We start from the raw sequence: 27,741 nt of genomic DNA on the forward strand, positions 1-27,741 counted from the left end.
GACGACGTTGACCCGCGACCCTCGAGCCGCCGGACCGAGTCGACCTTTGACCCCAGGACGGCGTCCCGTGTCCATCATGTCTTTACCGAAGGTTTTCTACCAATAAGAGGCTCTTTCATGTTTATTCCTGTTGTGTTGTCGTTTGACCGTCTGTCAAACACTGACTGAAGCTCTGTGAATGAATGTCATTTAAATGTTAAATTATTGTTATTGTCATTATTATTATTAACATGTATGTACAGCAGCCGATTGGTTAATAAAAAACAAAGTATTTTTTTGAATCACTGTTATTTTTCAACAGAAGGAATGAGGATTAATCAGAATAATTATGATATCTCAGGTCAGGTATTGATAATTCTACATTGCTGTCTTTATTTTTGCATTTATTGATTATAATGCCTCAATATCTCAGCGCCAGAACTTTACCAAATAAAGTCACATAACCATTAAGAACTTCACATCTTTTAACCTTGTTAAATGTTACACAACATAAACACTGTTTATCTATTATTTATTGTAGATGCTGTTCCTTTATGTTCAGTTTGGATTAAAAATAAAATGAAGAAAAAAAACATCGGAGCATCCGGTGCTTTTAATTTGGAGGCCATTATCCGTTAGACGAGATAACTACGTCACTTCCGTTACCCGCACCGTAGGCTCTGGCCGTTCTTTGTTGCTAAGCTAATCGGTTGCTTCAACATGTCGGATTTCGGCCGTTTGAAGAGCGAGGTCGCGCGCCTCGTGAACGCGCTGGCCGCGGCGCTGCGCGCGGGAATGTTGAGCCTATCTCTGGAGGACCCGACGCTCCGAACCGAGGTAGACTACGACTTTACGGCATCCGCTTCCGTGGACTTCCGGTGTTGCGACAGTGTGGTTCAGTTTACGGTTAAGAGACAAGAGCGCCAAACTCCATTAGGAAATCTCCTCATTTAAGAAGTTTGTTACTTCCGTGTTAAACAAAATGCAACTTCAGAACAAACTTAAACACTTTGACACATTAAGTGTTGAAAAGGACAATAAAACCTTTATAAGTTCAGTTATGAGCATTAATACTGGAGGTCGTACTTCACTGCAGTAAAAGTACTGCGTTTGATCCTTTCTGAGGTCAAAGTATTGATTGATTAGTAATATCTGATATTCCTGCTGCTTTTATGTGAAAGTTAATTATTGTACATCCGGTTTAGTTTAATCTACAGAAGTGCTTCATATTCTATAAGATCATTATGAAACACCTGTGAGGGGTTCAGGTGTTTCATATAATGACGTCATGTTCTGGTGATTTAACCGAATATCAGAGTATTATTATTATTATTATTATTATTATCACTATCATCATCATCATCATCATCATGAGAGTTCTTCGTCCTTCAGGATAAGCTCAGCGCTCTGGTGGACCGCTTGTGTGTCGGAGCTGTTGAGGAAATCCTCAAGATGGTTGAGGCTCCAAGAGACCGGAAGGGTCTAGACCCAACAGGTCCAGACCTGAAGGGTCCAGACCTGAAGAGTCCAGATCCAAAGGGTCCAGACCTGAAGGGTCCACCAGAAGACCTGAAGAGTCCAGCTGAGTCTGACGGGAGCAGGGCCGGTTTACAGAAGGCGACAGCAGGTGAGTTGTTGTTAAGGACTGAAGCAGCTTCAGGTCCTGGAGGATCCGAAGCTGCTTCAGCTCAGCTCGTGTCTTTGATTCGTGCTCCAGGTGCTCCAGGTGCTCAAGGCGCTCCAGGTGGAGGCGGGCGCCCCCCAGGACTCGCCTACATCCTGGTCTACGGGGTCAGTGAGTGAACCAGCAGAGTGAAGAGGCTCTCGGCTCAGAACGGACTGAACATGGTTTCTGTTTTCTGATCGTAGATCTCTGTCGATCCCCCCGAGGGCCATGCTACTGCTAATGCTAACGCTAACGGTGAGTTACATGTTCTACATCAAAGGGAGACGATCCTGTGAGCTGCTAGTTCCAGACCCTTCTTTGGTTGCAGGTGAGGACGGATTCTCCGCCGCTCCCCCGCAGCCCGAGGTCCCCGACCACGAGTACGCTCGACCGCCACCGGGCGGCGGCCCGTCAGCGGAGGGCGGCGTCTCGGCGGCACGGAGGCGGCGGAAGACGAAGGCTCCCGAGGCGCCGGCGGAGCCTCACTGCCGGTGTTCCCAGTGCGGGAAGCTGTTCCCGACCAGCCAGCGGCTCTCCGACCACCAGAGGAAGTCCCACCCGCTGTGCTCGGTGTGCGGGGCGGCGTTCCCCGGCATCCTGCGGCTCCGTGAGCACAGCGCCAGAGAGCACGGGCTGCTGCCGCACGCCTGCGACTACTGCCCCAAGACGTTCAACCACAAGGCTCACCGCGACCTGCACGTGAAGGCGCGGCACACCGGAGAGAAGACCTGCCACTGCGACGTCTGCGGCAAGGGCTACTGCGGCGCCAGCGCGCTGAAGACGCACCGGACCACCCACTTCGACAAGACGTTCGTCTGCGACGTCTGCGGGAAGAGCTTCCACCACGCCGGCCACCTAACGCGGCACAAGCTGGCGCACCGGGAGGCGCGGCCGCACCGGTGCTCCACCTGCGGGAAGGGCTTCACCCAGGCCGCCAACCTGCGCGGCCACCAGGCCGTCCACACCGGGGAGCGGCCGCTCTGCTCCGTCTGCGGCCGCAGCTACCGCTGCCTGAGGAGCCACGTCCTCAGCAAGCACTCACACCAGCCGGCGGTCGGAGACGCCAGCGGCGTCGTCACCTGCGAGGTGTGCGGCAAGAAGTTCCCCCACCCGTCGCAGCTCAGGATTCACCAGAGGAGCCACACGGGGGAGAAACCGTTCAGCTGCGACGTCTGCGGGAAGAGTTACGGCATGAAGCAGCAGCTGAGGGACCACCGGTACACCCACACCGGGGAGAAACCCTACCGCTGCCCCCTCTGCGCCAAGACCTTCAACCTGGCCACCAGTTTCCTGAGGCACCGCAGCATCCACACCGGGGCGACGCCCCACAGCTGCAGCCGCTGCGGGAAGAGCTTCCGCCTGCTCACCTTCCTCAAGGCTCACCTGCGGACCAAAGCTCACCTGAAGCGGGCGCCGGCCGTGACCTCTGACCTCTGAGCTCGCGTCCCTTTCACAGAGAAATAAACGGGCTGAGAGGATGTTGTTGTGTTGAGTCTCTTCTGTCAGCTGATCCACAGCCAGCCATCAGAAAGGTGATTAGATCTGTTGTCCACACACAAAGGTGGGATTACATCCCATAATCTGACCTCTGGTCTGCAGAAAACAGTCCGACAGTGATTATCAATTATCATGCGGCGGCAGCCAAGTGGGAATTATGAGCGATTTCGCTCCGACAGATTAAAGTATCAGATGTCTGAGGTCAGAGGTCACGAGCAGCAACACACTGTGGTGTTGTTGTGATGAAATCTCTCAAATTCATAAACAATAACACGGGACTGAGCTTAACATGGGCTCCTTGAGTTTATCAACAACAACAACAACAATATAACTATTAGAACTTCTGAAAAAGACCTCGAACATCCAATATTACAGAAGTTAAACTATATGAAAAGTAGTGTTAGTAGTAGTAGTATTATTATTATTAGTAGTAGTATTAGTAGTAGTAGGAGGAGTTTCTGCTGAAAGTGACAGGATCATGATCATTATGATGGATCATGATCATCATGATGGATCATGATCATTATGATGGATCACGATCATTATGATGGATCACGATCAATATGATGGATCACGATCAATATGATGGATCTCATTGATCATCTCACTGAGGTCTTCGTCACTAATCAATAACATCATGAACACAAAGGAGGTCGAGAGATCTGCTGATTAGTTATTGATGAGGTAATAAAAACATAACAACAATAATAATGATAACAATTATAATAATCGTAATAATATTGATGATTATAATAATAATATATATTCCTTTTATTTCAGACTCAGGTCCATATAGCAAAAGACACAAATACAACAACAATATATAAAATACAATACAATAGAGTATAATACAATATAATATAGTACAATATAATAGAGTACAATAGAATAGAGTACAATAGAGCACAATATAATACAATATAATAGAGTACTAATAGAGTACAATACAATAGAATACAATACAATAGAGTAGAATAGATTAGAATATAACACAATAGAGTACAATAGAATAGAGTACAATACAATAGAGTACAATATAATAGAGTACAAAACAATAGAGTAGAATATATTAGAATATAATACAATAGAGTACAATATAATATAGTACAATAGAGTACAATGGAGTAGAATAGAGTAGAATATAATACAATAGAGTAGAATAGATTAGAATATAATACAATAGAGTACAATAGAATAGAGTAGAATATAATACAATAGAGTACAATATAATATAGTACAATAGAGTGCAATACAATAGAGTAGAATAGAGTAGAATATAATACAATAGAGTAGAATAGATTAGAATATAATACAATAGAGTACAATAGAATAGAGTAGAATATAATACAATAGAGTACAATAGATTAGAATATAATACAATAGAATAGAGTAGAATAGAGTAGAATATAATACAATAGAGTAGAATAGAGTAGAATATAATACAATAGAGTAGAATATAATACAATAGAGTAGAATAGAGTAGAATATAATACAATAGAGTAGAATAGAGTAGAATATAATACAATAGAGTAGAATATAATACAATAGAGTAGAATAGAGTAGAATATAATACAATAGAGTACAATAGAATAGAGTAGAATATAATACAATAGAGTAGAATAGATTAGAATATAATACAATAGAGTACAATAGAATAGAGTAGAATAGAGTAGAATATAATACAATAGAGTAGAATATAGTAGAATATAATACAATAGAGTAGAAAAGAGTAGAATATAATACAATAGAGTAGAATAGATTAGAATATAATACAATAGAGTACAATAGAATAGAGTAGAATAGAGTAGAATATAATACAATAGAGTACAATAGAATAGAGTAGAATATAATACAATAGAGTAGAATAGAGTAGAATATAATACAATAGAGTACAATAGAATAGAGTAGAATATAATACAATAGAGTAGAATAGAGTAGAATATAATACAATAGAGTAGAATAGAGTAGAATATAATACAATAGAGTACAATAGAATAGAGTAGAATATAATACAATAGAGTAGAATTGAGTAGAATATAATACAATAGAGTACAATAGAATAGAGTAGAATATAATACAATAGAGTAGAATAGAGTAGAATATAATACAATAGAGTAGAATAGAATAGAGTAGAATATAATACAAAAGAGTAGAATAGAGTGCTCAGGTATAATCATGGAAGTCTCTGAGGTTAAAACTGTTCTGGTGTCTCCAGAACAGGAAGAAGAGCTCGTCTCTTTGGCTCATTTAGACTTTTATATCACAGTTATGAGTCAAAGTGAACGTTATGAATCATAAACATGACTTCATAATAATAATAATGATAATAATAGTAATAATAATGATGATGAGAATAGTAATAATAGTAATAATAATGACGTTAATAATAAAAGAACAGATTTTTCATTCCGATCAATAAGTGACACATAAACATAAAAGAGAATAAATGAGGAAGAGGAGTAAAGGATGAAGAGTAAAGGAGGAAGAGGAGTAACGGAGGAAGAGGAGTAAAGGAGGAAGAGTAGTAAAGGAGGAAGAGGAGTAAAGGAGGAAAAGGCTCTCCTCTTCTTTCTCAACCTTTTATTGCGTCACGTGACGCGGACACCTGAGAGCACCTGAGGGCCGCGTCGGGTCCGCGTGCCGCACTCCGTGACCAACATGGCTGCTCGCGGCACCGGCCTTCTGCGGACCCTGCTGAGCCGCTGCAGAGCCCCGGGACCGGGCCAGACCCGGACCGGACCGGGACCGGGTCTGGTCCGGTGCGCGTCCTCGCTGCCGGCGCCGGGCACGTGGAGCGCGCTCGCGCGCCTCGCGCACCGGGACCTGCACCGGCTGTCCGTCACGGACCCGGAACGGTTCTGGGCCGCCGCCGCGGACCGGCTCCGCTGGGAAAAACCGTTCCACCGGGTCCGGGACTGCGACCTCAGCGCCGGGAAGATCCTCTGGTTCCTGGGGGGGAAGATCAACGTGTCCGGTGAGAACGAGCTTACGGTACCGATAATCAATAAGCAATAACCTATTGTCAATAATCTATCATCAATAACCAATAATCAAGAATCTATCGTCAATAACCTATCATCAATAACCAATAATCCACTTGATGCATAAACCTTATGCATCAAGTGGATTATTGATAACCGACTTTATGCAAATACAAGTACTAATACCACACTGTAGAGGTACTATGTTACAAATACCAGAGTATACTATAGAGATATATAGAGTATATAAATATAAACAAAGAGTACATACAGAGATATACAGAGGTACATAGAGTACATGAAGAGGTACATAGAGTACATGAAGAGGTACATCGAGTACATGAAGAGGTTCATAGAGTACATGAAGAGGTACATCGAGTACATGAAGAGGTACTTAGAGTACATGAAGAGGTTCATAGAGTACATGAAGAGGTACATAGAGTACATGAAGAGGTACATTGAGTACATGAAGAGGTACTTAGAGTACATGAAGAGGTACGAAGAGGTACATCGAGTACATGAAGAGGTACATCGAGTACATGAAGAGGTACATAGAGTACATGAAGAGTCTCTTTAGTGAGTGTCTTTGTCCCTTCCTGTTGTTTTCCTGCTGTTTTCCTGTTGTTTTCCTGCTGTTTTCCTGTTGTTTTCCTGCTGTTTTCCTGTTGTTTTCCTGCTGTTTTCCTGCTGTTTTCCTGTTGTTTTCCTGTTGTTTTCCTGTTGTTTTTCTGCTGTTTTCCTGTTGTTTTCCTGTTGTTTTCCTGTTGTTTTTCTGCTGTTTTCCTGTTGTTTTCCTGTTGTTTTCCTGTTGTTTTCCTGCTGTTTTCCTGTTGTTTGTCTCTCATAATAATCCAGTTACATTCCAATAGCGACAGCTGGCTGATGTGTGGTCTGCAGACACCGGAGGATTTCACTCTGTTACATAAATTATGTTTGTGAACCGCTGCATGACACAAACAGGATCTTAAATCTTAAACCCATTTTAGGATTAATATTCAATCAGCGGATAAATGAAGAGTTTCCATGGCATCAGTTGCAACATGTAGCCTCCTCTCAACACCATGAGCTGGACAAGAAGTCACAGCATAGGAGACGGTGTACCGGATCAGGGATCAGGCCTGTGACCCCCAGACCCTACGGACCACACCACCGTCTCCCTCGGACCAGCAGCCTCTCTGGGTCCACACTACAGACATCACGTGACATAACCCCATCAGCCTGGGAAATGACAACAGAAAAGAGAACGATGAGATACAACAGATTTTCTCAAATGTTTGTTATTTTGTTATTTTATAAGCTTATGGATGAACGTGTTTGCTAATGTAGAACCAGAGGTAATTATGACATGTTAGAGCCCAAATGTCCTTTTCCCCATCAACAGTCACACAAATAGATGGTGGTATACAAACTGACAAAACCAGTATGTCTAGAAAGAGCCTTCCACATCGCTGCTCTGGCTCTGCGTCTCTCCCGCAGTCTGAAGCCTGAGCGCTAGCTGCTCCTCAAGCCTGAGCGCTAGCTGCTGCTCAAGCCTGAGCGCTAGCTGCTCCTCAAGCCTGAGCGCTAGCTGCTGCTCAAGCCTGAGCGCTAGCTGCTGCTCAAGCCTGAGCGCTAGCTGCTGCTCAAGCCTGAGCGCTAGCTGCTCCTCAAGCCTGAGCGCTAGCTGCTCCTTAAGCCTGAGCGCTAGCTGCTCCTCAAGCCTGAGCGCTAGCTGCTCCTTAAGCCTGAGCGCTAGCTGCTCCTCAAGCCTGAGCGCTAGCTGCTCCTTAAGCCTGAGCGCTAGCTGCTCCTTAAGCCTGAGCGCTCGTCCTTTAGGCTGAAAGCCTTCGACACAAAGCGGTCTGATGATTGTGTGTTTGTTTCTGCTTCAGTGAACTGTCTGGATGTGAATGTTGAGAAACATCCCGACCGAGTGGCTCTGATATGGGAGCGGGACGAACCCGGCACGGAGGTGAAGGTCACCTACAGGTGAGAACTCCTTTAGGAAAGGACTTGTCCACTAGCCCACGCTGAGGCCTCCTTTAGGAAAGGACTTGTCCACTAGCCCACGATGAGACCAACACGTTTCTCTCTTATTGTTTTTGGTACGTTGTTGTTAATTCATATTTCTTTCAGAATTGGGTCATGTATTGGTCAACCGGAAAGGGGCGGGACTTCACCTGTCTATAGTTGTCCTCTATGTAGAAGATGATGTTACGTCATCATAAAGTGGAGTCCTATAGTTAGCCTTGTCCTCCCTCTATGAGAGGACCCTGGTCTGCATCTTATCATCATAGCGTGTTGTCCTGAGGTTTTCTCTCAGACCATAAAGGAGTGCATTGTGCAAAAGACATATATCAGCTCATAAAGTCTGAACACTAGTTGGGTAATGAATAACTTCAACTGCAGATGAAGACACATCAAAGGTATAGTTGTTCCACAACGTGTATCTATTCAGATAGAAGAGGTGTTTTCCTCCTTTATCCTGTTAGATGTATTTTCAGGAGTATTTCCTGTTGTGTGAGCGTCCAATGACGAGGAGGTCGTAGCTGCAGTGCAAAGCCCTCTGAGGGAGATTGTGATATTGGGCTGTCCAAACAAATATAACTAAATGTCTCTCGATTTAGGTTTTCACGAAAAATAAACAAATTGAAATAATAGCTGGCTCCTCCTGTGTCTTTCGTGGCGGTAACCTTGCATTGGATCAGACGACTTGAGTTTTAATCTCGGCTTTAAGTGATTGCACAAGAGCTGTGTATTTTATTTCCATGCAATAGATAGAGATCTCATAACCCTCCTCCTCCGCCGCCAGAGAGCTGCTGGAGACGACCTGCCGCCTCGCCAACACCCTGAAGAGCCATGGGATCCGGAAGGGGGACCGGGTTGCCGTCTACATGCCGGTGTCCCCGCTGGCGGTGGCGGCCATGTTGGCGTGCGCCCGGATCGGTGCGGTGCACACTGTGGTGTTTGCTGGCTTCAGCGCCGAGGCCCTGGCAGGGAGGATCCAGGACGGTGAGTCTCCTCCTGAGTCATGACGGGGTTCCACCAGGCCTTCGTAATGCCAGGGCACCGCTCTGAAGCAGACTCTAGACCAGCGGGTGCTGCCATAAAGACTTATTTGATCAGTTAAATTTATATAGAAAAGGTGGGAAAAGAAGAGCAGTTGTGAGTCAAACCGCTGGGCTGCAGACGTACCAGGAGCTCAGGGCAGGAGCGTGACCTTGCTCAGGGCAGGAGCGTGACCTTGGAAGTGTTTACAGCCGACAGCTTCTCTGTTCTCCAGCTGCAGTGAAGGTCAGAGGGGCGGAGCCTGCATACCTGTCCACTGAAGTGTTTGCCTGTGGCTCAAGGACGTCTGGAGGTCAGGCCGCTGGTCAAGGACTCCACTGTTTTGGAAACAGTTGCCGTCTTCAAACCCAAACAAGACATTTCCATGGCTGGCTGAGCAGCAGCAAAGCATGCTGGGAGTGTGGCTGAGAGCGTTTGAATCTAAGTTTATTACAGCCTCAACATGAACAGCAGCTCCAGGACTTTTGGGTTTTTACAGTCTAGACAGGCGACTCGAGGAGAACCTGGTTCTCCCTCATCGGCCCTCAGTGGCCCCTCATCGGCCCTCATTGGCCTCAGTGGCCCTCAGTGGCATTAGTGGCCCTCAGTGGCCTCAGTAGTCTCAGTGGCCTTAGTGGCCCCTCATTGGCCTCAGTGGCCTTAGTGGCCCTCAGTGGCCCTCATTGGCCTCAGTGGCCTTAGTGGCCTTAGTGGCCCCTCATTGGCCTAAGTGGCCTCAGTGGCCTTAGTGGCCTTAGTGGCCCCTCATTAGCCTCAGTGGCCTTAGTGGCCCTCAGCGGCCCCTCATTGGCCTCAGTGGCCTTAGTGGCCCTCAGTGGCCCTCATTGGCCTCAGTGGCCTTAGTGGCCTTAGTGGCCCCTCATTGGCCTAAGTGGCCTCAGTGGCCCTCATTGGCCCTCATTGGCCTCAGTGGCCTTAGTGGCCTTAGTGGCCCCTCATTGGCCTCAGTGGCCTTAGTGGCCCTCAGTGGCCCTCATTGGCCTCAGTGGCCTTAGTGGCCTTAGTGGCCTTAGTGGCCCTCATTGGCCTCAGTGGCCCTCATTGACCTCAGTGGCCCCTCATTGGCCTCACTGGCCTTAGTGGCCCTCAGTGGCCCCTCATTGGCCTCAGTGGCCTCAGTGGCCCTCATTGGCCTCATTGGCCCTAGTGGCCTTAGTGGCCCCTCATTCGCCTCAGTGGCCTTAGTGGCCTTAGTGGCCCTCATTGGCCTCATTGGCCCTAGTGGCCTTAGTGGCCCCTCATTCGCCTCAGTGGCCTTAGTGGCCCCTCATTCGCCTCAGTGGCCCTCAGCGGCCCCTCATTGGCCTCAGTGGCCTTAGTGGCCCTCAGTGGCCCCTCATTGGCCTCAGTGGCCTTAGTGGCCCTCAGTGGCCTTAGTGGCCCTCATTGGCCCTCAGTGGCCTTAGTGGCCCTCAGTGGCCTTAGTGGCCCTCATTGGCCTCAGTGGCCCTCAGTGGCCTTAGTGGCCATAGTGCCCTCATTGGCCTCAGTGGCCTTAGTGGCCCTCAGTGGCCTTAGTGGCCCTCATTGGCCCTCAGTGGCCTTAGTGGCCCTCAGTGGCCTTAGTGGCCCTCATTGGCCTCAGTGGCCCTCAGTGGCCTTAGTGGCCATAGTGCCCTCATTGGCCTCAGTGACCTCAGTGGCCCTCAGTGGCCTCAGTGGCCCTCATTGGCCTCAGTGGCCCCTCATTGGCCTCAGTGACCTCAGTGGCCCTCATTGGCCTCAGTGGCCCTCATTGGCCTCAGTGGCCCCTCAGTGGCCCCTCATTGGCCTCAGTGGCCCCTCAGTGACCTCAGTGGCCCTCATTGGCCTCAGTGGCCCCTCAGTGACCTCAGTGGTCCCTCATTGGCCTCAGTGGCCCTCATTGGCCTCATTGGCCCCTCAGTGACCTCAGTGGTCCCTCATTGGCCTCATTGGCCCCTCAGTGACCTCAGTGGCCCCTCATTGGCCTCAGTGGCCCCTCATTGCCCTCATGGCTCCTGTGCCTCACACTATAACACTAAGTTCCCGTCTCTTTTGGACGCGTGAAGGACAGCGGGTCAGGTTTCACAACACAACTCTGTAGCTTTGTTTAGGAACACGAAACCACTCCGAACCACAGATTTAGATCGTGGTTTGGAAGAAGATATTCAGTTTGTTACGTTAGTATACAGTTATAAATAACAAAAGAAGGTCAGAATTAGTCAATTACCCAGGTGTGTGTTGTGTTCACAGCCCATCTAATTACCCAGGTGTGTGTTGTGTTCACAGCCCAGTGTAAAGCGGTGGTCACCTTTAATCAGGGCGTGAGGGGCGGGCGGCTCATCGACCTGAAAGCCACAGTGGACGCAGCAGTGAAGAGCTGTCCCTCCGTCCAACATGTGTTCGTTGCCCAGAGGACGGAAACCCCTGCTGTGATGGGACCGCTGGACGTCCCGCTGGAGGAGGTGAGACACCCGATCAATACACCTGATATACACCTGATCAATATACCTGATATACACCCGATCAATACACCTGATCAATACACCTGATATTCACCCGATCAATACACCTGATCAATACACCTGATATACATACCTGATATACACCCTCAGTGGCAGTAGTACTAGTAGTACTACTAGCACTAGCAGTACTAGTAGTAACAGTACCTGTCTCTAGGTGATGTCCTCCCAGCCCCCCTCTGTCCTGCAGTAGTACTAGTAGTAGTACTAGTAGTACTAGTAGTAACAGTACCTGTCTCTAGGTGATGTCCTCCCAGCCCCCCCGCTGCCCCGCTGAGCCCCTGGACAGTGAGGACATCTTGTTTCTGCTCTACACGTCAGGAAGTACGGGTTCCCCTAAAGGCATCGTGCACACGCAGGCGGGCTACCTGCTGTACGCCTCCCTCACTCACCAGGTGCTCACCTCTTTCTTCCCTTCCTTACCCACTCGTCTACTTTGTCCACCTTTCTTCTTTCTCCATCCTCCTCTGCTCTTTAAACCTGACTAACCCCAAAACGGGGTCAGAACTCTTCATCAGGAGGTCTTCCTCACTCTCCAAGTCCTCTACTCCATGAATCCACCAGAACCTCTGATGTGACGTAGCACATCACAGGAGCATATAAGTCCATGTTACATGTTTATAACATAATTCAACCATAAATATGAACATAAATCATAAATATGACTCGAAAGTGACTCAAGAGAGCTCCCCAAGTTATGGAAATATCAATTTTCATATCCCTAGCTTGATGCTACACATGATTAGCACCTTTCTGGAAAGCTTACGACCTTCAGGATCACCCAATACATCAAAACACTGTGAGACAAAACCTCAAGATATCAACACATTGCAGCCAGAACACTGAAATATGACTTATGATAAACTATACTTGGTATGTATTGTACTTACTTATGATAAACAATACATGGTATGTATTGTACTTACTTATGATAAACAATACTTGGTATGTTTTGTACTTACTTATGGATAAACAATACTTGGTATGTTTTGTACTTACTTATGATAAACAATACTTGGTATGTATTGTACTTACTTATGATAAACTATACTTGGTATGTTTTGTACTTACTTATGATAAACAATACTTGGTATGTATTGTACTTACTTATGATAAACAATACTTGGTATGTTTTGTACTTACTTATGGATAAACAATACTTGGTATGTTTTGTACTTACTTATGATAAACAATACTTGGTATGTATTGTACTTACTTATGGATAAACAATACTTGGTATGTATTGGTTGTAGAACCAGAGGCGTTCAAGGTCCAGGAAGAAAGTTAGGGTATTTTTGCTCTAAGCGGACCTAAACCTACGGTTCACGAAATGTGCGCTAATTTAGTTACTGAAAATATTTAACTTAACTTATTAATCAAAGTTAAACTTTGCAGAGATACTGTTAACACATATTTATATTTTATAGTAGACAAAAAGCGATGATATGCCTCATTAAAAAGAGAAAATACACCTGGACGTTTTCTTTTTCCGATTTTTTTCTTTTTCTTCTTTCCTGTGTTCTATCATCAGATAATAAACCAGTAACACATGTTATGCTATATGAACCTCTTAACTGGTCTCACAGGTGTTTTCTGTGTATTAAACCTTCTAAATGATTCAAATAGCTCTTTTGGTTGAGGAGATATTCTGTGTTTAGTACGGAGAGGAAAACCATTCAGAATTTGAGAAAAATGTTTGAGGGGCTAAACCTTCTTTCACTTCCTTACTCCCTCATCTCCTTTCTTACTCCCTTCTTTCCCTTTTAACCTTCTTGTGTATGGTATATCATCTCCTAGTCTTTCCCTACCTCCTCATCTCCTTTCACATCACCTTCTTTCCTTCCCTACCTCCTTCAGACCGGAGCAGTGTAAATATATTAATTGTGAATGAAAGTCGGCAACAACATGAACTCTGTAGTGATTCAGGTCGTTGTGTTGAATGAGGACACGAAGACAAAGGAGAGCAGTTACACAACAGGGGGAGGGGGGGACACAAACAGAAATATGTGTGTGTGTGTGTGTGTGTGTGTGTGTGTGTGTGTGTGTGTGTGTGTGTGTGTGTGTGTGTGTGGGATTGATGTGATGTTTATGAAGATAATTGAATAAAAACATAAACCATAATAACCTCAGTGCTAATTTCTAAAGCAGCTTAGCAGCTCAGGGTTTTTCTTTCTGGCTCGTTGTTTGTTTGGATGAAACAAGAACAAAAGCTGCTTTATCAAAAGACAAGGACGGCTAGACCAGCACCAGGATCAAGGGAAGGGGGGCAACTAGACCCCCCTCCCTCCAGACAGCTAGCTAGCTTTTTGTTGACTGAAGTCACGCTGACCCTCTGACCAATCACAGCCCATGTTAACGCTGACGCCACCTCACAGGCGCTGCACATCAAAGAACACGGCCAGCATGTCAAACTAAAGATCTCATTAGTTGAAGACTATGACATCACGACAACGTCTCCATGTACTTTAATCTAGAAGACCAGCTAGAAGCGCTCTGCTTCCATAGAGACACAGAGGTGAAATCTGATTGGATGAGAGCTCTTCTTAAAACAAGCTTCATGCGCTGCAGGCTGAAGCAGAGCAACAGAGGAAGACAGGAGCTGTGACATGAGAACATAAACTGATAGGGAAAAATAATTATAATACATGTAGTGTATTTGTGGAAAACAATGAAATTATAAAATAGTTATAACTTTTTTGATTGTGTTTAGGCAGCAGAGAAGACTTACAGGCCCTGACGGCCTTCTTGTATTTTGTGTTTGGATCATTGAAGTCTGTTTATTAATAATCCTCAGTCGACTCAGTTCTGAACAAAAAACACCTCTCAGAGACTCTCAGGCTGTTCTGGATCAGCTGGTCTGTTCTGGATCAGCTAGTCTGTTCTGGATCAGCTGGTCTGTTCTGGATCAGCTGGTCTGTTCTGGTCTGAACGTGGTCCAGCCCCAAGGTGGACGGCCTGGACGTCTCAGGACCCGCCCCCTCACACATCTGACCAATGAGAGGAAAGAACGCTCTCACAGATCTCAGCGAGTCTATTTCACAAAGACCGGGGATTCTGGGAAATGTAGTGCTGCTGTCAGAGGCCGTGACCCGCTGTGTCGTCTCTCCTCAGTATGTGTTCGACCACCAGGACGGAGACGTGTTCGGCTGCATGGCCGACGTGGGCTGGATCACGGGGCACAGCTACGTGGTCTACGGCCCGCTGTGCAACGGGGCCACCACGGTCCTGTTCGAGAGCACCCCGGTTTACCCAGACCCAGGTAGGCCCCAGAACCCAAAGACACCCGTTCACCCAGACCCAGGTAGGACCCAGAACCCTAAGACACCCGTTCACCCAGACCCAGGTAGGCCCCAGAACCCAAAGACACCCGTTCACCCAGACCCAGGTAGGACCCAGAACCCTAAGACACCCGTTCCCCCAGACCCAGGTAGGACCCAGAACCCTAAGACACCCGTTCACCCAGACCCAGGTAGGACCCAGAACCCTAAGACATAAAGACACCTGTTCACCAAGACCCAGGTAGGACCCAGAACCCTAAGACACCCGTTCACCCAGACCCAGGTAGGACCCAGAACCTTAAGACACCGGTTTACCCAGACCCAGGTAGGCCCCAGAACCCTAAGACATAAAGACACCCGTTCACCCAGACCCAGGTAGGACCCAGAACCATAAGACACCCGTTCACCCAGACCCAGGTAGGACCCAGAACCTTAAGACACCTGTTCACCCAGACCCAGGTAGGACCCAGAACCCTAAGACACCTGTTCAACCAGACCCAGGTAGGACCCAAAACCCTAAGACACCTGTTCACCCAGACCCAGGTAGGACCCAGAACCCTAAGACACCCGTTCACCCAGACCCAGGTAGGACCCAGAACCCTAAGACATCCGTTCACCCAGACCCAGGTAGGACCCAGAACCCTAAGACACCTCTTCACCCAGACCCAGGTAGGACCCAGAACCCTAAGACACCCGTTCACCCAGACCCAGGTAGGACCCAGAACCTTAAGACACCGGTTTACCCAGACCCAGGTAGGACCCAGAACCCTACAACATAAAGACACCTGTTCACCCAGACCCAGGTAGGACCCAGAACCCTAAGACACCCGTTCACCCAGACCCAGGTAAGACCCAGAACCTTAAGACACCGGTTTACCCAGATCCAGGTAGGACCCGGAACCTTGAGACACCTGTTCACCCAGACCCAGGTAGGCCCCAGAACCCTAAGACACCCGTTCACCCAGACCCAGGTAGGACCCAGAACCTTGAGACACCTGTTCACCCAGACCCAGGTAGGACCCAGAACCTTAAGACATGAAGACACCTGTTCACCCAGACCCAGGTAGGACCCAGAACCCTAAGACACCTGTTCACCCAGATCCAGGTAGGACCCAAAACCCTAAGACACCTGTTCACCCAGACCCAGGTAGGACCCAGAACCTTAAGACACCCGTTCACCCAGACCCAGGTAGGACCCAGAACCCTAAGACACCTGTTCACCCAGACCCAGGTAGGACCCAGAACCCTAAGACACCCGTTCACCCAGACCCAGGTAGGACCCAGAACCTTAAGTCACCTGTTCACCCAGACCCAGGTAGGACCTAGAACCCTAAGACACCCGTTCACCCAGACCCAGGTAGGACCCAGAACCCTAAGACACCTGTTCACCCAGACCCAGGTAGGACCCAGAACCCTAAGACACCCGTTCACCCAGAACCAGGTAGGACCCAGAACCCTAATACACCCGTTCACCCAGACCCAGGTAGGACCCAGAACCCTAATACACCCGTTCACCCAGACCCAGGTAGGACCCAGAACCTTAAGACACCTGTTCACCCAGACCCAGGTAGGCCCCAGAACCTTAAGACACCCGTTCACCCAGACCCAGGTAGGACCCAGAACCCTAATACACCCGTTCACCCAGACCCAGGTAGGCCCCAGAACCTTAAGACACCTGTTCACCCAGACCCAGGTAGGCCCCAGAACCTTAAGACACCCGTTCACCCAGACCCAGGTAGGACCCAGAACCTTAAGACACCCGTTCACCCAGACCCAGGTAGGACCCAGAACCTTAAGACACCTGTTCACCCAGACCCAGGTAGGACCCAGAACCTTAAGACACCTGTTCACCCAGACCCAGGTAGGACCCAGAACCTTAAGACATGAAGACACCTGTTCACCCAGACCCAGGTAGGACCCAGAACCTTAAGACACCTGTTCACCCAGACCCAGGTAGGACCCAGAACCTTGAGACACAAAGGACGCTCCGACCGGACTTTGTGTGTTCATGACAACTGTTTCTATTACTCACCTGTTTCATTTAAATTAAAGCTGACAGTCTGAGGGCGTGGCCTCTTTGAGTGACAGGTGCATGTCTGTCTGCCTGTCTGCCTGTCTAACTTTCTGCCTGTCTGTCTGCTCCCTTAGGGAGGTACTGGGAGACCGTGCAGCGTCTCAGGATCTCTCAGTTCTATGGAGCTCCTACGGCTCTTCGTCTGCTGCTGAAATACAACGACAGCTTCGTGAAGAAGTACGACCGCTCGTCTCTGAGGACGCTGGGATCAGGTACCGGGAAGAAGTATTCACGTACTCTCTGGGATCAGGTACCGGGAAGAAGTATTCACGTACTCTCTGGGATCAGGTACCGGGAAGAAGTATTCACGTACTCTCTGGGATCAGGTACCGGGAAGAAGTATTCACGTACTCTCTGGGATCAGGTACCGGGAAGAAGTATTCACGTACTCTCTGGGATCAGGTACCGGGAAGAAGTATTCACGTACTCTCTGGGGTCAGGTACCGGGAAGAAGTATTCACGTACTCTCTGGGATCAGGTACCGGGAAGAAGTATTCACGTACTCTCTGGGATCAGGTACCGGGAAGAAGTATTCACGTACTCTCTGGGATCAGGTACCGGGAAGAAGTATTCACGTACTCTCTGGGGTCAGGTACCGGGAAGAAGTATTCACGTACTCTCTGGGATCAGGTACCGGGAAGAAGTATTCACTTTGCTAATGGCAGAATAATAATCCCTCTATCATACACACTGTTCCTTTAAGTAAAAGTATCAGCATCAAGTTGTACTTGAAGTATCCAGAGTAAAGTACCAGAGTAAAAGTAAATGTATTCCAGTCTATTGATAAGCCATAATGATATCAACCCTGTGTGTGTCTGTCTGTGTGTGTCTCTGTGTGTGTGTCTGTGTGTGTCTGTGTGTGTGTCTCTATGTGTGTGTGTGTGTGTGTGTGTGTCTCTATGTGTGTGTGTGTGTCTCTATGTGTGTGTGTGTGTCTGTGTGTGTGTAGTAGGAGAGCCCATAAACCATGAGGCCTGGCACTGGTTCCACAGCGTGGTTGGAGACGGCCGCTGCCCTCTAGTGGACACCTGGTGGCAGACAGGTGAGACGCATCATCATTATTATTATAAAACAGTAATAATTATAATTAACTTTATTTAAAGTGCATTACAGTGGACAAACAATCATAAAAACTCTAAAAGTTCCTTAACATTGATCAAAAAGAGTGAAACATGTGAATAATAATAAACAATCTATATTAATTATAATAATCTATAGAATTAGTGTTTGTGTATGAAACAGCTTTCAGGAGATCTGAGACCAGATCACAGAAACCTGGAGAACCTTTCTAGTTATTTAAATATACATATAGTTAAATATGAATATATATACATATTAATATAGGTAAATATAGTCACATAAACTATTATTTTAACCCTTTAATCCTCTTTTCATCTCTATTTGTACTGTTTGAGTCTCTTTGTTCTCATGAACCTCGTTTATTCTTTTAATATTAATAACAACTTTCCGTCTCACGGTGAGTGAACGTTTACTTTCATAAGTTTAATTAATAAATCAACTCGAGGGGAGAAAGAAACGTGTCACAGTGCCACCTAGAGGTGGACGAGAACCAGACCTGCAGGGAAGTGGTGAACAGCTAGTTTACATGTGAGAGGAAGAGGAAGATCTCTCCCTAATGTGAGCGATTAGCAGCAGAACATCTGCAGCTCTGCAGCTGATGAATTAAGATCAAATCCTCAACACACTTACACCCCAAGAGTGTGTGTGTGTGTGTGTGTGTGACCTAATTCCTCGACAATCGCACACACTCAGTGTGTGTTGTTTTTAAATCAGACTTAAACTCTCTGCCAGCTGCTGCTTTCTCTTAAAAGATAAATAAATTAAGAAATTATAGGAAATTAAAGCTGCTTGCAGAAGCAAGATGTGAGGCCCTCTAGTGGCCAACAGAAGAACTGCTGTTATATAATAAAGTACAGTATCAATGTTTTTTCTTGTGTAAATACATCAAATATCTACACACATGACAAATGAATAATACGATTAAAGGACACGTTCAATGGAGGATCCGTAGATTTAATATCAGCAGTCAATCACAGTAATGAACAATCAAAGCTGCACTCAAACGCCTCGTGAAGAGTGAAGTGATGAAGAGTAACGGTCCTGCATGGCGCCCCCTAGAGACCGGTGGAGTCTGCATCGCCCCACGGCCGGCAGAGGACGGAGCCGCCATCGTCCCAGCGATGGCCATGAGGCCGTTCTTTGGGATCCAGCCGGAGCTCATGGGAGAGAAGGTGAGACGCACTAGCGCTACGATGCTAACCCGAGACACGCTAGTGCTACGATGCTAACCTGGGACACATAAGTCTATGATGCTAACCCGAGACACGTTTATCCTACGATGCTAACCCGAGACACATAACCCTACAATGCTAACCCGAGACACGTAACCCCACAATGCTAACCTGAGACACGTAACCCTACAATGCTAACCCGAGACACGTTAGGTCTACGATGCTAACCCGAGACACGTAACCCTTTGATGCTAACCCGAGACACGTTAGGTCTACGATGCTAACCCGAGACACGTAACCCTATGATGCTAACCTGAGACATGTAGCCCCACAATGCTAACCTGAGACACGTAACCCTATGATGCTAACCCGAGACACGTTAGGTCTACGATGCTAACCCGAGACACGTAGCCCTATGATGCTAACCCGAGACACGTAACCCTACAATGCTAACCTGAGACACGTAACCCTACAATGCTAACCTGAGACACGTAACCCAATGATGCTAACCCGAGACACGTTAGGTCTACGATGCTAACCCGAGACACGTAACTCTATGATGCTAACCCGAGACACGTTAGGTCTACAATGCTAACCCGAGACACGTAACCCTATGATGCTAACCCGAGACACGTAGCCCCACAATGCTAACCTGAGACACGTAACCCTATGATGCTAACCCGAGACATGTTAGGTCTACGATGCTAACCCGAGACACGTAGCCCTATGATGCTAACCCGAGACACGTAACCCTATAATGCTAACCTGAGACACGTAACCCTATGATGCTAACCCGAGACACGTTAGGTCTACGATGCTAACCTGAGACACGTAACCCTATGATGCTAACCCGAGACACGTATCCCCACAATGCTAACCTGAGACACGTAACCCTACAATGCTAACCTGAGACACGTAACCCCACAATGCTAACCTGAGACACGTAACCCTACGATGCTAACCCGAGACACGTAACCCCACAATGCTAACCTGAGACACGTAACCCTACAATGCTAACCTGAGACACGTAACCCTATGATGCTAACCCGAGACACGTTAGGTCTACGATGCTAACCCGAGAAACGTAACCCTATGATGCTAACCCGAGACACGTAACCCCACAATGCTAACCTGAGACACGTAACCCTACAATGCTAACCTGAGACACGTAACCCTACAATGCTAACCTGAGACACGTAACCCTATGATGCTAATCCGAGACACGTTAGGTCTACGATGCTAACCCGAGACACGTAACCCTATGATGCTAGCCCGAGACACGTTAGGTCTACGATGCTAACCCGAGACACGTAACCCCACAATGCTAACCCGAGACACGTAACCCTATGATCCTAACCCGAGACACGTTAGGTCTACAATGCTAACCTGAGACACGTAACCCTATGATGCTAACCCGAGACACGTAACCCCACAATGCTAACCTGAGACACGTAACCCTACAATGCTAACCTGAGACACGTAACCCTATGATGCTAACCTGAGACACGTAACCCCACAATGCTAACCTGAGACACGTAACCCCACAATGCTAACCTGAGACACGTAACCCTACGATGCTAACCCGAGACACGTAACCCTACGATGCAAACCCGAGACACGTAACCCCACAATGCTAGCCTGAGACACGTAACCCTACAATGCTAACCCGAGACACGTAACCCTATGATGCTAACCCGAGACACGTTAGGTCTACGATGCTAACCCGAGACACGTAACCCTATGATGCTAACCCGAGACACGTAACCCCACAATGCTAACCCGAGACACGTAACCCTACAATGCTAACCTGAGACACGTAACCCTATGATGCTAACCTGAGACACGTTAATCCTACGATGCTAACCTGAGACACGTAATCCTACGATGCTAACCTGAGACACGTAACCCTATGATGCTAACCTGAGACACGTTAATCCTACGATGCTAACCTGAGACACGTAATCCTACGATGCTAACCTGAGACACGTAACCCTATGATGCTAACCTGAGACACGTTAATCCTACGATGCTAACCTGAGACACGTAACCCCACAATGCTAACCCGAGACACGTAACCCTATGATGCTAACCTGAGACACGTTAATCCTACGATGCTAACCTGAGACACGTAACCCTACGATGCTAACCCGAGACACGTAACCCTACGATGCTAACCCGAGACACGTAACCCTACGATGCTAACCCGAGACATGTTAGCTCTACGATGCTAACCCGAGACATGTTAGCTCTACGATGCTAACCCGAGACATGTTAGCTCTACGATGCTAACCCGAGACATGTTAGCTCTACGATGCTAACCCGTCCCTGTTTCCTGTTCTTAACTCTTCAAAGTCATCAGTGAGCAGTGAGTCAGAATCAAAGTGAATTCTGGGTTTCTGATGGACGCCTCGTGAGATGCAGGAAGTGCCACCATCTCTCTCTCTCTCTCTCTCTCTCTCTCTCTCTCTCTCTCTCTTTCTCTCTCTCTCTCTTTCTCTCTCTCTCTCTCTCTCTCTCTCTCTCTCTCTCTGTGTAATCTGTCCATCAGAAGCAGCAGCAGCATCTGTTTGCTTTGATTTTGATTAACAGACTTTCAGAAGTCATTATCCGGTAAAGGAGCGTAATCTGCAGACGCTCGAGGGTTTCTCATCAACGCCGCTGGTCACTGAGAGCAGATTAGATGAGATCACTTCTCCTCCTCTCTCCGTCCTCGGAGGAGGTCGAGGTCGCTTCCCTTTCTCTGCGATCCGAGCCGAGCCGACGTCCTCGCGGGTTTCATCGATAGAGCGAATTTCAACACGAGTTCCTCTTCTGTTCAGAGAAATACTGCAATCTAGAAATATGTATAAGTATTAATATCGGCCTCAATCAGCAGCAGAATACATTTTATTGTTACTATATATTTTATATCAATGGGTCATTTCATCTAGAATATATACAAATATTGATCGTATCGAGAAACAAAAGATGTCAGATTATTATAGTAAAGTAAAACTCCTGTTTAAGTATAAAATGAAAGCGTTAAATGAAGTACAAATACCTCTAAATCTACTACTGACAGCTAATGCTAACGGTTAGCTGTGGAAGATTAACTTTAATGAATCGATTACATTCACACATTTAAAGGGCCAGCGTATAATAATAATATATTCATAACTTTGTGTTTAATCACCTGAAACTCGGAGACTTTGTGTTTTTGTTAGCTTAGCATGAGTTCTGTTAGCTTAGCATGAGTCGTTGTGTTTTCGTTATGAGTGCTTCATATTGATACAGAACAGGTCCTCTTCATGGAGTCCGCAATGTTTCTACAGGAGCCCAGAAGGGACAAACTGAAGGCCCAGTTGTTCAGCAGTTCACCACCAGGTGTCACTAAAACTTTCACGCTGCTCCTTTTATGATTTCTGACACTAAATATCAAAACTCGTTAGCATGTACTCTTTAGCATGTACTTTTTAGCGTGTACTCTTTAGCGTGTTCTTGTTAGCGTGTACTCTTTAGCGTGTACTCTTTAGGTTGTACTCGTTAGCGTGTACTCATTTGCGTGTACTTTTAGCGTGTACTCGTTAGCGTGTACACGTTAGCGCGTACTCTTTAGCGTGTACTTGTTAGCGTGTACTCTTTAGCGTGTACTCTTTAGGTTGTACTCGTTAGCGTGTACTCTTTAGGTTGTACTCGTTAGCGTGTACTCGTTAGTGTGTACTCGTTAGCGTGTACTTGTTAGCGTGTACTCTTTAGTGTGTACTCTTTAGGTTGTACTCGTTAGCGTGTACTCGTTAGCGTGTACTCGTTAGCATGTACTCTGTGTTTTCTGAGCGTTTTTCCGCCGGGTTGTCAGGGCGAGCGTCTGTCGGGTGGCGGAGTGGGAGGAGCTCTGTGCATCAGCCAACCGTGGCCCGGCATGGCACGCGGCATCTACGGAGACCAGCAGCGGTTCCTGGAGGCCTATTTCAAACCGTACCCAGGTCAGTTCTTATGGCATCCTACACACACATATGTATATGTGTGTGTATATATATATATATATATATATAGATATATATATATATATATATATATATATATATATATATATATATATATATCTATATATATATATATATATATATATATATATATATATATATACATAGTCATCGTCTGATGGCTCCTCAGGTTATTACTTCACCGGCGACGGGGCGCTGCGCTCGGAGGACGGCTTCTACCAGATCACCGGGCGGATGGATGACGTCATCAACGTCAGCGGCCACCGGCTCGGCACCGCGGAGATCGAGGACGCGCTGGTGAGGCTAACCTGCAAGTAGTCAACACATTAATGATGAATACAACATGATGAGTCAGGAATAAAGGAAACCACGGATAAATAAATCTCATTTTATGGAACATTTAGTCGACAACTAAAGAATAAACATCACAAGAGATGAAGAGTATTTTAAGAATATTATTATATTAGATTAAATCAGACACTTTAAATATCATTAAATTAAACCAGTTGATGAAGATTTATTGAGATAAAGTCTGACTCAGATTTAATACAATAAAATAAACTCTGATGAGATTGAGGTCTAATGAAATGAAAAAAGATCAAAAGTTCCCGCTTTGATAATAATAATAATAATACTAACAATAACAACAATAATAATAACAATGATAATACTAACAATAATAACACTAGTAATAATAACAGCAATAATACTACTACTACTACTACTAAAAATAATAATAACACTACTACTAATAATGATACTAACAATAACAATAGTAACACTAATAATAAGAACAGCAATACTACTACTACTACTACTAATAACACTACTACTACTACTACTAATAATAACAATAATAACACTAATAATAATAATAATAATAATAATGCTCTTTCACAGGATGAGCATCCAGAGGTTCCAGAGTCGGCTGTGATCGGATTCCCTCACGAGATCAAAGGAGAAGGTGAGACCTCAACCACACCTGAACTCCCATGATGCTTTGCTGCTGCTGCTCTGTGTCTCTTTTGAACACGGACGCTTTAAATAACCAGAAACATTGACATGTAATAAAACATATGAATATGAATACAGAATAGAACCATGACGGCGTCACAGAGGGAGAAGAGCTCATTACCAGAAACTCTAACATTTATAATATATATTTAATATCTGCTGTCGTCTCTTCGTTGTGTTTCAGTTAAAATCAGAAGAAGTTGAACAGTTTGATTTGAGATGCTCTGCTGCCCCCTGCTGGCCGGACGAGGAACACACATTATACATGAAGTTATACATGAAGTTATACATGAAGTTATACATAGTACAACAATAAACACATATAAATACATGAAGTTATACATAGTACAACGATAAACACATATAAATACATGAAGTTATACATAGTACAACGATAAACACATATAAATACATGAAGTTATACATAGTACAACGATAAACCCATATAAATACATGAAGTTATACATAGTACAACGATAAACACACGTGCGTGTGCATGCGTGCGTGTGCATGCGTGTGCATGCGTGCGTGTGCATGCGTGTGCATGCGTGCGTGTGCATGCGTGTGCATACGTGTGTGCGTGTGTGTCTGTGTGCGTGTGTGTCTGTGTGCGTGTGTGTGCGTGTGTGTGCGTGTGTGCGTGTGTGTGTGTGTGTGTGTGTGTCCTCAGTGCCCTTTGCCTTCGTGGTCTTGAAGGACTCTGCAGACGCCCCCGTCGTCCTCAAGCAGCTCAGAGACCTCGTCTCCACCAAGATCGCCAGATACGCCGTGCCGGAGCACTTCCTGGTGAGCTCACCTGCAACACCTGGCTCACCTGCAACACCTGGTTCACCTGCAACACCTGGTTCACCTGCAACACCTGGTTCACCTGCAACACCTGGCTCACTTGCAGGTGTTTCATGTGTTCCAGGTGTTCCAGGTGTTCCAGGTGTTCTAGGTGTTCCAGGTGTTCTAGGTGTTCCAGGTGTTATATGTGTTCCAGGTGTTCTAGGTGTTCCAGGTGTTCCAGGTGTGGTTCCAGGCATTCCAGGTGTTCTAGGTGTTTCATGTGTTCCAGGTGTCCCAGGTGTTCTAGGTGTTCCAGGTGTTCTAGGTGTTCCAGGCATTCCAGGTGTTCTAGGTGTTTCATGTGTTCCAGGTGTCCCAGGTGTTCTAGGTGTTCCAGGTGTTCCAGGTGTGGTTCCAGGCATTGCAGGTGTTCTAGGTGTTTCATGTGTTCCAGGTGTCCCAGGTGTTCTAGGTGTTCCAGGTGTTCTAGGTGTTCCAGGCATTCCAGGTGTTCTAGGTGTTCCAGGCATTCCAGGTGTTCTAGGTGTTTCATGTGTTCCAGGTGTCCCAGGTGTTCTAGGTGTTTCAGGTGTTCTAGGTGTTCTAGGTGTTCCAGGTGTTCTAGGTGTTTCAGGTGTTTCATGTGTTCCAGGTGTTCTAGGTGTTCCAGGTGTTTCAGGTGTTCCAGGTGTTTCATGTGTTCCAGGTGTTTCAGGTGTTCCAGGTGTTTCATGTGTTCCAGGTGTTCCAGGTGTTCTAGGTGTTTCAGGTGTTCCAGGTGTTTCATGTGTTCCAGGTGTTTCATGTGTTTTAGGTGTTCCAGGTGTCCCAGGTGTTCTAGGTGTTCCAGGTGTTCTAGGTGTTCCAGGCATTCCAGGTGTTCTAGGTGTTTCATGTGTTCCAGGTGTCCCAGGTGTTCTAGGTGTTCCAGGTGTTCCAGGTGTTCCAGGTGTGGTTCCAGGCATTGCAGGTGTTCTAGGTGTTTCATGTGTTCCAGGTGTCCCAGGTGTTCTAGGTGTTCCAGGTGTTCTAGGTGTTCCAGGCATTCCAGGTGTTCTAGGTGTTTCATGTGTTCCAGGTGTCCCAGGTGTTCTAGGTGTTCCAGGTGTTCTAGGTGTTCTAGGTGTTCCAGGTGTTCTAGGTGTTTCAGGTGTTTCATGTGTTCCAGGTGTTCTAGGTGTTCCAGGTGTTTCAGGTGTTCCAGGTGTTTCATGTGTTCCAGGTGTTTCAGGTGTTCCAGGTGTTTCATGTGTTCCAGGTGTTCCAGGTGTTCTAGGTGTTTCAGGTGTTCCAGGTGTTTCATGTGTTCCAGGTGTTTCATGTGTTTTAGGTGTTCCAGGTGTTCTAGGTGTTCCAGGTGTTTCAGGTGTTCCATGTGTTTCAGGTGTTCCAGGTGTTCCAGGTGTTTCAGGTGTTTCAGGTGTTTCAGGTGTTTCAGGTGTTCCAGGTGTTCTAGGTGTTCCAGGTGTTCCAGGTGTTTCAGGTGTTACAGGTGTTCTAGGTGTTACAGGTGTTACAGGTGTTACAGGTGTTCTAGGTGTTCCAGGTGTTTCAGGTGTTCCAGGTGTTACAGGTGTTTCAGGTGTTCCAGGTGTTTCATGTGTTTCAGGTGTTCCAGGTGTTCTAGGTGTTCCAGGTGTGGTTCCAGGTTTTCCTCACACCTGTCGCTCTTTCCCGTCGTCCCTCAGGTGGTGAAGCGGCTGCCGAAGACTCGCTCCGGGAAGATCATGCGGCGGATCCTCAGGAAGGTCGCCATGGGAACCACAGGTGACCTCGGCGACGTGTCGACCCTGGACGACCCGTCCGTGGTGGAGGAGATCATCGAGGCCCACAGGAAGCGGCAGGAAGGAGAGAAGAAGAAGAAGAAGAGCGCCCCGTCACCGTCACTTTAAGACGCAGGAGGAAGTGGGCGGGGCAGAGCGGGGCCTCAGGTACCGATGACATCATCGCTCGTCAGGTCGACCCCGAGCTCGTAGGCATGGACCGAATCTAAGGCCCTTAAAGGAACAGGACACAGTTAGCCTAGCTTAGCATACATACTGTACCAGGTGGAGGAGGATGTTTCACTAAATGTGGTACTGTTCCTTTAAGACACATCGAGTCTGAACAATTAAAACATGTAAACGTCATATTTACTGGGAAAGGTTTTAAGTGAAAGAAAAACTATATTTTAGTTACTAAACTCTAATTTTTCCCAATGTTCTTAATAAAAATCAGAATTTTAACATTAAAATTAGGAAATTTCGGTCATGAAAAATGAAACGCAGTATATTTGCTAATTTTTTAAACCAGATTTGAATTCACATATATTTTAGAATAAAAAGATAACTCAGAATCAAATGTTTTTTATTGAGCAGATTAATGTTGTGTGAACATAGAAATATGTTTATAGATTTATAGTTTGCAGCTGAAATTGTTTATTGACAGTTGATCAAATCCAAAATGTGAAGAAATAAAGATTTACGAATGAACTTGAACTCTGTCTGTGTGTTTCCTTCTTTATTATATATATATATATTTTAATATATATATATATAAATGTATATATAAATATATATTTTTTAGATATATATGTATATTTTTTGGTGTGTGTGTAAAATATATATGTAAACACATGATAATGATCCATGACCCTGTAGGTTAAAGACTAAAGTCTATTAAACTAAAAGATTATTTTTCTTTATTTTGTTTCTTCATTGTTGTTTTTTAAGATGTATT

The 27,741-nt window shown here is 46.2% G+C and overlaps 3 protein-coding genes across 3 annotated transcripts in view; 2 read left to right on the top strand and 1 right to left on the bottom strand.

Annotated features, from left to right (window-relative positions):
• The window catches only part of LOC306746939 (uncharacterized protein), a 387,486-nt gene that overhangs the window by 158,582 nt on the left and 201,163 nt on the right, over positions 1 to 27,741 (bottom strand). The window lies entirely within an intron of this gene.
• On the top strand, positions 652 to 3,082 carry LOC306746468 (uncharacterized protein; the record flags this gene model as incomplete). The annotated part of the gene is made up of 5 exons (XM_079229385.1): positions 652 to 816; positions 1,372 to 1,606; positions 1,697 to 1,770; positions 1,849 to 1,900; positions 1,974 to 3,082. The coding sequence occupies exons 1-5, from the start codon at positions 700 to 702 to the stop codon at positions 3,080 to 3,082; spliced, it is 1,587 nt and encodes a 528-aa protein (XP_079085511.1). The 5' UTR covers positions 652 to 699.
• LOC306746469 (acetyl-coenzyme A synthetase 2-like, mitochondrial) lies at positions 5,801 to 26,915 on the top strand (the record flags this gene model as incomplete). Its single annotated transcript, XM_079229386.1, has 14 exons — positions 5,801 to 6,116; positions 7,995 to 8,091; positions 8,915 to 9,114; positions 11,422 to 11,597; positions 11,897 to 12,049; positions 14,766 to 14,913; positions 17,081 to 17,218; positions 17,956 to 18,048; positions 19,146 to 19,258; positions 23,094 to 23,220; positions 23,411 to 23,538; positions 24,142 to 24,205; positions 24,926 to 25,041; positions 26,712 to 26,915. The coding sequence occupies 14 exons, from the start codon at positions 5,801 to 5,803 to the stop codon at positions 26,913 to 26,915; spliced, it is 2,073 nt and encodes a 690-aa protein (XP_079085512.1).

This window comes from Taurulus bubalis, assembly GCF_910589615.1.
Source record: "Taurulus bubalis genome assembly, chromosome: 14".
NCBI classification, from domain to species: domain Eukaryota; kingdom Metazoa; phylum Chordata; class Actinopteri; order Perciformes; family Cottidae; genus Taurulus; species Taurulus bubalis.